This window comes from Ambystoma mexicanum, chromosome 13, assembly GCF_040938575.1.
Source record: "Ambystoma mexicanum isolate Mex_15411 chromosome 13, UKY_AmexF1_1, whole genome shotgun sequence".
Classification (NCBI taxonomy): Eukaryota; Metazoa; Chordata; class Amphibia; order Caudata; family Ambystomatidae; genus Ambystoma; species Ambystoma mexicanum.
The window spans coordinates 49,098,577-49,111,905 of NC_090938.1; the positions used below are offsets into that span (position 1 = coordinate 49,098,577).

Genomic DNA, 13,329 nt, shown 5'->3' on the forward strand with positions numbered 1-13,329 from the left:
GAGTGTGAGAAGGCCTTCAATGGCTTAAAAGACTCCTTGTGCCAGGCCCCTGTCCTCAGGGCCCCTGATTATGAAATACCTTTTATTGTGCAGACGGACGCCTCCGACACTGGGATAGGAGCTGTACTATCACAAGTAGATGAGAATGGTAAGGAACACCCTATTGGTTTTATTAGTCGCCAGCTTAAGGACAGAGAGCTCAGATGGTCCACAGTGGAGAAAGAATGTTTCTCTGTTGTGTGGGCCCTACGGAAGGTGAGGCCCTACCTCTATGGGACCCACTTCACTGTGCAAACTGACCATAAGCCCTTAAAGTGGCTAATGAACATGAAGGGGGAGAATCCAAAGTTGCTTAGGTGGTCCATAAGTCTACAAGGCTTTGACTTCACTATTGAGCATAGGCCAGGTGTCCAACATAGCAATGCTGATGGGTTGTCCAGAATGTTTAAGCGACCTGAACAAGAGACTCATCCAGGGGTGGATTAGTTCCCCCTGTCCATAGACTGGGAGGGGCGAGTGTTAGGAAAGATTTCTTAATTGTGGGGCATTTTCCTTCCATGTGGCAACCCCTAAACTTTTTGCTTTTGTTTTCACCATGGTGTAGACTTTGCCAGAGAAGTGCAGCCTTCTGCCGCACTCCTCTGGGCTTTCGCTCCATTCTTACGGGGAAACTGACATGCCCTTAAGACAGTCAGTAACGGGAAACGATGTTTTCCGTAGTTTCTTTATCATGTTTCAGCTTTCGCGCAACATGGCACAAGAGGGCACTGTAAACTCAGTTACTGCTCTCTTGGGTCTCTAGTCTTCTACAGGCCCTAGATACTCTCTTTGGATTGTAAATGAACGGTGCAAGTGAATCACGGACGGGATTGGTGGCAGCGATCGTTTGTATTTTGAGCTCCTTTTGGCGTTTTAAGCGCGTTTCTCGCACTTAGCCCAAAATGGTGGCCTGGCTCCCAAAATGGCCAGACCACGAGGCTCTTTGTCCTGTCCGCTGATTGTCTTGCCCCCTTCACCTCCCCCAGGTCGAGCCGACCCGGGGCCTTCCTTATTTGGGCATGTACTTTCCCGCGAAACACAGATGCTTTCACGGGCTTCTACAGGCCTGGTGTGTGCCTCCAGGATGGGGGCTGGGATGTCTGGTCCCAATACACATCCTGGGCGCCAGAGAGTCTAGGGTGGTGTGAATACCTGGGACCCCCGTGGTCCGTGATGAGGTCCACAGATGGTTCGAGTGTTTTCTGAGCGGATCTCCCATTGGGTCCCCTCCGTTTTGGCGCGAAGGGAACCGTGGATAAGAGGGGGCTGGAAACGCCACTACCATGTCGATCTCCTGAGTTCTCACAAACAAAGGAATAAAGGAGTCAAGTATCCTGCAACCACGAGGCTGAACCGAGGAATCGCTGGTGACCCGCTGAAGGACTGCTCCTCTGCACTGCTGTCGCTTTGTGAAACCCCTTCTACCCCGGATCGAACGAGAAGGCCTGTACTGGTACTTCGACCCTTGGAATAGTGGGAACAACTATTCTCGGCATCTTCACCATCTCCTGCACGTAAGCCTTTGGAAGTGTCTCTGGGCCATCCAGCAGACTGACCAGCCTACCCAGGAGTCTTGCTCTGTAACCGCCTTCAGGTTGTGTTGTATTACGAGTCCTTGTCACTCACACGATTCGTACACTTGGCATTTCCAGGTCTGAAGTGAGGGGTGTACATTTGGCTGGAATAGACACGGCCAGCCGTTGCCCTGCTGTGGTAACAAACTGTGCGGGTTCACTGCGTTTGGGACGTCCTCAACTCAACTTCTGCTGCTGCGGAATCTACACGACGACGAGACGTCCCCTGCTCCTATCTGAACCTGCCAGCACTGAAACGGACGCGGAGAAGCCTGGGTCTGCTTGCATCGGGGACCGGTGAGTAGCATCGCTAGGAACTGGTCGCCCTCCTGCAGGAGCCCATAGCTTTTCCCTGCTGTGTCAAACAGCACGCCTTTCCGTACTCGCGCTCTGCTTCTGCCCACAGTGGAGGCTGAGCTTGAGTCGCGGAGCTCTGTTCATCTTCATTTGTTCGCCGAACTAAACTGCCTGATTCCCTCGAAGACACTCCCCTTTTTGCCCGTCGGCACCAGCGTGTGCAGGTACATTTGAGCACAAGGCTCCACTCTTCGTAGGGCTTGGACTTCCTTTTAGTTTGGTGCCTCTGAAGGCGGACTGGGTCTAATTATTATTCGCACTGCCCGTTTTCCTCCCCATCTAGGTGGTCTACACATTTTGTGCGTCTAACTCGTTAGTATTTGTATATATATATATATATATATATATATATATATATATTGTATTGGTTGGGTATGTGTTGGTTTACTTGAGTTGTATTGTGATTTCTCGCTACGGTGAATGTTACAAAGGCCTTGTAATAAATGTGTATATATTTTTAATATAACACCTGCTTGGAGTAATTTGTAAGTGTCCTTGCTTTGTGTGCTCATTGCGGGCTTTCAGTCACCCTCACCCCTCTTGAGACCTAGTCTTGACTGCCGCGAGCGCTACCTTGATTGGTCTGGCTTGTCCAGAGGTTACCCTGTTCCAAGAAACTAGGCTGGCCTTCTGAACCTCTGCGCCTGAAGGACAGAGTTCAGAAATCCGTCTTAACAGCGGTCATATTCCAACTAAATATGACAGAGGGAGGTTCGGGGGGGGGGGCGCCTGTAGGATGTGTACACCCAGTTTACACAGGTCTATGTGTATGTTGTGCGGTGGGCATAGGAAAATGTGTGCGGATTAGCCCTACATATTTTCCAGAGGATGATCTACCATCATTCAATTTCATTTAAATGTTTTAAAAAAGCCCAGGCGAGCGCACACCCACCATGCGGCTGGTCAAATTCCTCACATACCGAGCAGCCAATAATTAGTTATAAGCAGGAAGACCCAATTTCACTACATTTTTGGGGCATTACAGTAGGACATGACAGTTTCAGCTGGATGCAAGATTACGATGATTTTGTGCACACACAAACAGTTGACCTTTACAGACACGCTAAGCATTTGCGTAAACGTGCAAGGCCTTTATGTAAATGTGTTGCAAAGCTAGTGGCAAGGCCCTCACCTGAAAACAAGTTAAGCTTATCAGGTTGCGCCTTCCCTGGCAATGGGAAAGGGACAGCAAACACGATCAGTGGAAAAGGGACTGTTCCACAGACCAAGTAGTCAGTCACCATAGTTGGGGGGCACTCCTGAATCTACCACTGGGTATCCTTTCCACTGCACCAACACAGGTATCCCCAAACGCAAGGAAACACGCCCCATTAGATGGTGAACACACCTAATATTAATCCCTTCTTACTGAGGATGTGGCAATCCGGGTCCTAGTGTCAACGTGAGCCCGGTCTGCCAGGAACTCCTGCCGAGCTAACTTGTAAATATGGACTTGGACTAAACACCACACTGGAGGCTCCAGCTGCTTTTTGAAGATTCTCACTTCGCCCAGGATCACACTGTGGTCACAAGAGGCAGTCTGGATTAAGAAAAGGGTGTTCTGGGTCTTTAGTCAGCAATAACCCAAGCAGTAGCAGGCCAAGTTAGTCTTGCCCCTACAGAGCAGGTCATGCAGGTTTAACCAGGTGGTGCTCTTTCCCAGGCTTTGAACCAGGAAGTGAACCAAGGATTTACAACCACCATGTGGCTAGCCTCCTGGAAATATAGCTGGGGGTGGGGGTGGAGGGGTGGTAGTGTCTCCTAGATGCTCTAGCTCCATGGATGTTCTCACAAACATCAACCCTCTTGACAAGTTTAAGCGACTGGTGCGTGTAGGGGGTATTTCGCTTGCAATATTGCACAAAACAACTTGCTCCACAGATCAGATCAGTGTTTTTAACTGTCATGGTCTAATGAATTCAGTGTTTCAACTGTCATGGTCTAATGAAAATTAGATGTTCTACGATGGATCTCTTTAAAAACAATACACTCTGCATGCCAACACTACCCCAGTATTTAGGCATCTGGCACGGTGCCCCCACCTCCTAATTCAAACTTCCAATTAAATGAAAACGGGCGAGAGATTCCAAAATTGGCCCCACTGCAACTTGGAGGCCCTCACCAAAACCAACATATTCTAGAGCAGAGGTCTTCAAACTGTGGGGCGCGGCCGAATCCCAGGGGGGTGCGGGGGGCCCAGAGCCCAGCATGAAATGTTAAAAAAAAAAAGTTTTTTTTTTTTGATTGGAGGAAATGGGAAGGGGCAGCACACATGGTCAGACTGGGCCATAAAACAGTCTTGGGCACCAATGAAAAAATGGCCAGCAGTTGCAAACGGATATTCAGTGTTTAGTCACAGACTGTTTGAATAGTACCCAAGGGGTTGTTTTTTGTTCAAATGTAAACAAATAGTGATATTTAAATAATATTTATTCAGCAACAATGGTCAAAACTACTAGCTGCATAGTGAAGTAACTCCTCAAACTGGCCCACATTGGCTAAAAAAGTGGCCCAGTTTTACTGGCCTACACTAGCATTTTGTATTTTTGGTACAGTCATCGCCCTATTGCCCTATAGGCCAGTCCAAGCCTACCGGCTCATCCATAATGAGTGAGGGGGCGTCCACCCACTGGCCACCTCACCCATTATGGAGGAGCCGAGGAGCCAGCCCAGTGAAACACTGAGCACCCCCTCAGCCGCTTTTTCCAGCTGAGGGAGTGCTCCTGGGCTGGCTGAACTGTCAAAGGGAAACTGTTTGCCTTTGACAGTTAATTTCCCCAGCCGCACATGATCACTGAGCCATGCAACGCTGGGGGTGTTTTGCTAGCCAGCCTTACATAGCTCATTGGAAATGCTGGCTGGGGCACTGCATGTATGTATGTGCGAGGGGGTGCTCCTGAGCCTCCTTGCACATACGGGCAGAGCAACCTGGAGCGGGGCATTTTAGCAACCACACGAGGTACGTTTATGGCGATTTATTTTTTATTTAAATGTTTATGGATGTGTGCATGCTTGTGTTATGGGACTGTGGTGGGAGCAGGATGGGCGGCAGCACTGGGATAGTGGTGGGAGTAGGGTGGGTGAGAGCCAGGGTCTGTACTGGGAGTAGGGTGCGGTGACGGCGCGCAAAAGTTCATAGCGATTTCTACATACTGTCCATCTGGCACTTTTGGGAGGGCCCGGCCTGCCCAAACTTTGCTCAGGGGGGGGCCCAGGCCAAAAAAGTTTGAAGACTACTGTTCTAGAGCCAAACAACCCATTCTGCCCGTCCAACTCAGACAACAATGTGCCCCCCACCCCCATTCGGATAAGTGCCCTCTGCTCTTCCAGATAAGGAGCCATTTCGCCATTGTACTCATCTTGTGTCCTTCCCAATGTAACAAGGGCCTAGACACCCTAGGCTTCAGTGCGCGGCCACAAATGCAAAAATATACTACAGAGCTGCAAGAAACGGCAGCAACACAGAAGAGGTGGGCCCCACCTACTCCTACCAGCATTCAGTCTAGCTCCTCGCGTACAAGTGGCTGAAAGAAGAAAGGTCACTAGCACTATGACAGATAACATGCTGCTACATGTACGTGTACACATGCACACACACACACACACACACACACACACACGATGAACCTGGGAAAAGAGAAAACACAAGACTAACCTGTACTATGTCCAGTACCATCCCAGCAGCCACTGTCCCAAACCCGGCCAGCAGGAAGGGGAAGAGGACCTGCAGTCCTATAGAGAAGGTAGTCTCTTTCAGGGGCACGCTGGGCTTGTGGCCCTGGTCCACACTGGTGTCACTCTCGGCACTCTGGCTGCCATTCTCCAACAAAGCGTCCTCCTCGTCAGCACCCTTGGCATTGGCCCGCGACTCAACTGCCACCAGCCCCACCGTGTCCCGAGTTGGGCCCAAGAACCCAACCGTCTCCGCCACAATCCCCTGCTCCAGGTTTCCATTGTAGTCTTCAAGATGGGCCGTGCCATTGGTCAGGCCAACCTCCTTCAGCCCCGAGGTGGCCATGGTGGGCAACCGGCCCCCTGACGCGCTCCGACTACTTCGGCCTGCAGTGGTCACCAGTGCGGCCGGTGGCCTGGATGAAGCTCAGAAGGCGCCGTCTGCGGATGGAGGCCAGCTCCTCAAGACCCCGACCCCGACCCCCGATACCAGACACTGCGCTGCCAGCAGCACTCCCCATCAAGTACACAATCCAAGTGCCAAGAAGCTGGGAAAATAGAGAGTCTGCCCCAGGCACTACCTCACGAAGTGCCCCGGTGGAGAGGCTCCTCCGGTCAATTCTTCAAGCAGCCACGAGGAAACGACCAACACAACGAGCTTTAAAGCAACCAAGTCCCCATAGAGGTATGGCTGTGCCACCTGCCCGTCCTTCAACAGGTGCAGAAAATCCAGTAAGGGCAGAAAATCCAAAAGTCTCATCTCCAACACATGATGTAAGACTTAAAGTCCTGTAGCCTTGCGTCGAGACCTGGAGGTTGCAGAGCTAAGAGGAACAGGGGGGGGGGGCAGCGCTGGAGAACCTTAAGCCTGTTAGGAGTACCCACAGGTCGGCTCTCCTTCAGATCCGATCAGAAATGGTGCCAAGGTGTCTCCAGCTCAGAGCCGGGGGCCGTGCCTATGTATGGCCTCCTCGCCGTCTGCCAATCACCCCCCACCAAGGACGCACTTGCCCCCCCCCCCCTGTCCTCTGAAAGGGGATCTCACCTCAACACGTGGCAAGGCAGGGTCTTATTTAAAGCAACAGGAAGTCCTAGGTTGGGTTTCAGGCCTGGTCCGAGCTGGCATGGCGGGTGGGTGGGGGCTGCGGGCATCCAGCAAGGCCGGCGACGTCAGCTGGAGGCAAGCCACCTAGGAGAGAGAGAGAGACAAAGTCAGCTTTATATGCCCAGAAATGCAGAGTACACGGGAGCTGGAAAGTCCGGGATTCCGGCAGGCCCCATACAGAGCCCTCAGGCCCTCACACAGACCTGGCCTTGAGGGGAGGGCGGTGCACTAACATCCTGAGGGGGGAGTTTCCAGACACTTTACAAAGCGTGCGTTAAAACGTCTAATGCACACAGGCACAACCCCGAACATTGAATGACAAGCTTTAGAAAAAGAAGGTTATGAATTGATTTGGGGATTTGAAAGCAACGCAAACACCGCACCCAGCTGTGGGGTGTGGTGAGGCCCGAGCTCACACGCAAGCAGGATGCCACCCGTGTGGCCGCATAATGTGCCTCGAAGGACTTTAACAGGTATACAAGGCACTAGACCTTCACATGCAAGTATTCTCCCCTTATCTAGGGCAATACAAGGAGATAGGGCCCTCTGGACGGCACTGATACACAGGCAGACACACACAAAGAGGCATCACACAAACACACAGGAAAGCAGCCTCTGCGCGCCGATTAAAAAGACAGTTCTAGAACTCGAGAATTCCTCAGGATTGTGGTGCAGGCACATTGCAGCTAATGGGCACAATGTTGCAGCGGCTCCAGTGCATGGCCGGGCCAGCACCCCTCCTCCCCCACCAGGAAAGACGACTACAGGACACACTGCCTTGATAGCCCAATGAGCAGGAGGGACTATGTCCCCCTAACCCCCCTCCACCCCCAAATAAAGGCGTGCGAGGGGGCGAACAAATACACAGGAATCCAGCGCTTTAGCAGCACAAGCAGACAAACACCGCAACCAGGAAAACATTGTGAACTGGACCAACCAGCCTAGTTAAGGACCAAACCAGGCAACGACCCGACACCACCCAGCGCAAGACGGAGTGAACTAGGTCAACACATCAGGCAGGGTCAAGCCAGGCAAACAAACCAGTGTGGGAGGGACCACACCAGACAAACAGCCACCACTCACCCTACTACCCCCAGCAGCACTCGCCATTCAGCGTCAGCCACCTTCCTACCCACCCCTCCAGCATCCCTCGCCTTCCTACCCACCCCTTACCGTACTACCCACCCCTCCAGCATCAGACCTTCCTACCCACGCCTCCAGCATCAGACCTTCCTACCCACCCCTAACCTTCCTACCCTCCCCTCCGCATCACACCCTCCCAGCACTTCAGCACCACTTGCCCCCTCTCCACCCCTCCAGCCTCACCCACCCTCCAGGATTTTAGCACCACTCACCCTACTACCCCCAGCAGCACTCGCCATTCAGCATCAGTCACCTTCCTACCCACCCCTGCAGCATCACTACCCTTCATAGTCACCCCAAACCTTCCTACCCACCCCTCCAGCATCACTACCCTTCATACCCACCCCTCCAGCTTCACTACCCTTCCTACCCACCCCTCCAGCACCACTACCCTTCCCACCCACCCCTCCAGCATCACTACCCTTCCTACCCACTCCTCCAGCATCACACCCTCCAGCACTTCAGCACCACTTGCCCCCTACCCACTCCTCCAGCATCACTACCCTTCCTACCCACTCCTCCAGCATCACTACCCTTCCTACCCACCCCTCCAGCTTCACAGAACTTCCTACCCACCCCACCAGCATCACTACCCTTCCTACCCACCCCTCCAGCTTCACAGACCTTCCTACCCACCCCACCAGCATCACTACCCTTCCTACCCACCCCCCCAGCTTCACAGACCTTCCTACCCACCCCTCCAGCATCACAGACCTTCCTACCCACCCCTCCAGCATCACTACCCTTCCTACCCACCCCTCCTGCATCACTACCCTTCCTACCCACCCCTCCAGCTTCACAGACCTTCCTACCCACCCCACCAGCATCACTACCCTTCCTACCCACCCCTCCTGCATCACTAACCCTCCTTAATCACACCCTCCAGCACTTCTGCACCACTTGCCCCCTACCCACTCCTTCAGCCTCAGTCACCCTCCTACCCTCCCCTTCAGTATCGCCACCCCCCAGGCTACCAACCCCTTGCAGTATCACTCACCCCAGCCCCCGACCCATCTAGTGGAGCTAGCGCCCCCCCCTTGACCACGTTAGATCGCCTACCCCCGCGGCGCACTCTCCCCCACACATCACTCACCGTCTCGCCTGCAATTCCAGCTCATCCGCTTGCCCCATTAATGCTTTAACAGGCCGGGACATGACGTCACACGCCGACTCTAAAGCCTCCAATCAGATGGCGCCCGTCTGTGCCGGCCCCGCCCCTCCCCTCCTCCAGCAGAAATATGCGGAAAAGGGAGGTTTTGTCAATAGCGACCCGCCGACCAATCACAGGAAGAAGGGGCGGGGCGAGAGATGCCGGCCCAGCCCACTCTTAAAGAGACAGGCGCAGAATCAGGCGCTAGGCGGGAGCAGGTCCGGGATGAGGGGAAGGGGCAATGCCCCCCGCCCTTGCATGGCAGCGGGGCTCAGCACCCTCTGGATTACACTAATCTCAGCCCTAATCACAGAACAGTGTGCATCTGTCGCCAAGTATAGGCCATTTTGACACTTTCAGGAATGCATTGTAATTCCTCACTCAGGATGGGGGTCATATATATAGATATTTAAATGTGAGTTTATAAACGCCCTAAGGCAGTTAGATGCAGAATCCGTGAGAGTTTATGCAAGTAGGCTGACGCTGAGGCGGTCAGGGAGACTTGGACTGTGGAGCCCCCTCTTCCCCCATGCCATTTCCACTTCTAGAAGCAGCTGTTTAGTAAAGTAGACCCCCCTCCACAACTTCCCACCAAGAGGTGGCTTGTGCTCTTTATTTTCAGGTGACCCCTTTTCAAGCCAATCACTGAGACGTCAGTGACGACACCACTACGGCCTGTAATATGCTCGCACATGGACCTCCTCACGCTCTGCTGTCGGACTCACGCTCATACATGCCAAAGAAGGGGGCCGACACCGAGCTAGGGTGCAACACGTCTTTATTCTTGTGTGCCTAAACTCCAACTGCCTTGCGGGCGGTAACCCCGCCCCTTCACACACACGCGGGTCACAGCCCGCGAAACAAACACAAACATAAACAGAGGACTTCCATCCAAAAGGAGAGAGTGAGGACATCACACCCTCCCGTCACTAAACCTTAAATCCGGCTCAGTTCATTTCTTCGATGAGGCGATGGGGTTTCCTTTTCATTCTCGTTGGTCGACTCTCAGTCCTGGTCGACGGGTCTGTCCGGGTCTCACTAACTACGTCTCCGTCCGAGTCTTCCCGGTCTCCTTCATATGGGATGTCCCATGGAGTGAGTTCATCACTCAAGTTTGGGTCACCTAGAGCTGGGGCCCTTGACACTCGTCTGAAGTGAGATGAGTTTCTCGTTATGGACTTGCGGTCTCCCTCCGCAGTGATGAGAGACCCCTTCTTGTGGATGATGAGGAGAGGGTCCTCATGGAATGGTGCTATGTTTTTCCAATGCTGGGGCTGACGGACTACCACCATGTCTCCGGGTGCCAAGTCACTTGTTTTGGCTCGTCGTGTGGTATCCGCAATTCTTTTCATGTTTTCCTTCATGCGTGTGTCCTTCTCTCTCATTTCTGCATCCCTCTCATATTGATCTCCCTCGACTGCCACGTGAGGTATTCGTGTTCTTATCGTTCGCCCGAACATTATTTCTGAAGGTGCTTTCCCAGTGGTGCTGTGTGGCGTGTTCCTGTAGTCTCGCATGAGTTGGTATAGTAGCTTCTCGACAGGTTCTCCCGTGATGCGAGCAATTTGGGTAGTGCGTTTGATGTTGCTCATGAACCGCTCAACTGTTCCATTGGCTTGTGGCCATAAGGGTGTCACTTTTCTGTGCCTGAAACCCATGTATTCGGCGAATCTCTGGAAATACTGTCCGGTGAACGGAGATCCATTGTCAGACTTTACTACCTTAGGTACTCCGTACGTTGCAAACATTCGATCTAGGGCTGGTATGGTATGATGTGCCGATGTTGACGGGACTATCTGTATATCGGGGTACCTTGAGTATTCGTCAACGGCCACCAGGATGTATTCTCCTCCTTCCATGGGCCCAAAATGATCCACTGCTATTTCTTCCCATGTTCCCTCGGGCAGTGCGGTCATGTTTAGGGGTTCTGGGGAAGTGTGTGGCTTTACAAGTGCACAGGTGGGGCAGTCTTGTAATAGTTCCTCTACTGCAGTGTCCAAATGTGGGAACCATAGCTTCTGCCTTAGCATCCTTTTAGTGGATACAATCCCTCGGTGTCCTTCATGGGCGAGTTCTAGTACTTTCTGGCGCAGGCTGCGCGGTATGACGAGCTTTGTACCTTTTAGCAGCATTCCTTCATCTGATTTTGCAAGTTCTTCTTTCACCGCTAGAAAGCACTTGATGTCCTGCTTGGTGTCTTCGTTCATTGTCTCTCGAATTTGTTTGGCTTGCTTCCATCGCCCTGTTTCCAGGCATCGGAGGATAGTTTGTATTCCTTGGTCCGTATTTGACTCACGAGCTATGTGATCCATGTCTAATCCTTGCAGCGTGTTGTTGTGAATGACATATCTTATATACTGGTCAGCTATGGATGGTTCTGATCCACACGCGTCCTTTGGATGTCTCGAGAGGAAATCTGCGGGGTTCTGCTCCTTTCCGGGTCTGTGCGTGATGGAGAATTGATAGTCCTGTAAGCGGAGTGCCCATCGAGCTATTCGTGGTGGCATTTTCGCCTGAGGGTTGCCATAAATGAAGATGAGAGCTTGATGGTCCGTTACGACTACAAAAGGTTTCCCATATAGGAACAAATGAAAGTGTTCGCGGGCCCAGACTACAGCCAGGCCTTCCTTCTCCGCCTGGGAGTAGGCTTGTTCTGTTTTGGAAAGGCTTCGGCTGGCATATGCCACAATGTGTTTTTTGCCTTCTTCTCTGTCGTCCAGTTGTGTTAAGATGGCGCCTAGGCCGACTGGACTAGCGTCGACAATGAGTTCTGTCCTTCTTTTTGGGTCGAAATATGCCATGTTTCGGGCGTCAGAGATGCGGTCCTTAATTGCTTGGAACGCTTCTTGGCACTGTGGTGTCCATGTGAAGTCTGTGTTGAGCTTGGTAAGTGCTCGGAGCGGTTTGCTAATGGAGGCAAAGTCTCTTATATATCTGGTGCAGTAACTTGCGAGGCTAAGGAATGACCTGAGGTCTGATGTGGTGGCGGGCGGCTTGGCTTCTCGGAGTGCGCTGACTTTCTCCGGGTCGGGTGTCATTCCTTTCTCGGAGAATATGTGACCAAAGAAGCGGAGTGTTTTCTTGCGAAATTCACACTTGTCCTTGTTTAGTGTGAGCCGTGCCTCTTCCAAAGCCATGCACACTCTCATTAGCGTGTCATCGTGTTGGTCTTGATTTTGTCCGAATACCAGTATGTCGTCACTGTAGTTCAGGCAGTTTGGTACATGTTTGATGACGTTATGAATTTCTGCTTGAAAGATTTCAGCCGCTGACGACACACCAAATCTTAGCCGCTTGTAGCGGAAGAGTCCGAGGTGGGTGGCAAACGTGGTTATATATCGGGAGCTTTGCTGAGTTCCAACTGGTGATACCCTTTGTTGAGGTCCAGCTCTGAAAACACGGTGGCCCCGTTTAGCAGATGTACCATGTCGGTTATTCTTGGGGCTTGGTGGCTTTCCCTTAATATGGCCTCGTTTGGCCTTCTCATGTCTACACATATTCGGATGTCTTTGGAGTATCTTTTGGGCACGGCTACAATTGGAGAGACCCATGGGGTAGGTCCTTCCGCGGGCTCAATGATGTATGCCTCCAGCAGCTTTGTCAGTTCATTTTCAACCTGTTTTTGAATATTGATGGGTATTCCTCGGTAGTGTTGTGCTATGGGTGTGATCGTGGTGTCGATGTGGAGTTCTATCTGCCTGTCCTTCAGTTTTCCGAGGCCTTTGAACAGTGATGGGAAGACTTGGTCTATGCTTGCGGTGGGGTCTAGATATTTGTGTACCATGAGACGGTACAGTATGTGGATTAGTCCCATTTCTATCGCTGCTCTATAGCTCAGTATGCATCCACTCTCAGTAGCTGCCTCCAGGACGTGCATGGGGATCTTCTTTTCATGTTCCTTATATCGACACGATGCCATGAAGAACCCTTTGCATGCCAGCAGGGTCTTTGATCCATATGGAAAAATGAGTGTTCGAGCTGGTTGCAGGCAGGGGGCATTTGGTATGGTTTTATAGACCTTTTCGCTGATTACGTTCACAGTTGCCCCTGTGTCGATTAGGAACTCTGCTGCCGTCTGATTCACCTGTATTCTGAGTATTGGGCTATGTTCCTTTGCTGTGCTGTTTCCTAGGGCGTATAGATATCCTTTCTTCCTTGGTGGTTCCTGGTGTCTTTCCGGTTGGCGTGTTTTTTCGTCGGAGGATGCACTTGACACGCTGTCTGACTGTGACTGTTCGATGAGGCACCGTATGTACCTTCGTGGTCTTCTTCTTGCCTTAGGAAGTGGG

At 52.1% G+C, this 13,329-nt stretch overlaps 1 protein-coding gene across 1 annotated transcript in view; it reads right to left on the reverse strand.

Moving 5' to 3' along the window:
- Positions 1 to 9,061, reverse strand: part of SLC41A1 (solute carrier family 41 member 1) — a 74,086-nt gene extending 65,025 nt beyond the window's left edge. Inside the window, exons 1-2 of the mRNA XM_069633168.1 lie at positions 8,984 to 9,061; positions 5,626 to 6,831 (exon numbers count right to left, since the gene is read on the reverse strand). Coding sequence (XP_069489269.1) covers positions 5,626 to 5,988 — 363 coding nt within the window. The 5' untranslated portion in view covers positions 5,989 to 6,831; positions 8,984 to 9,061. The remainder of the gene's footprint in view (positions 1 to 5,625; positions 6,832 to 8,983) is intronic.
- Positions 9,062 to 13,329: the final 4,268 nt, after the last annotated feature.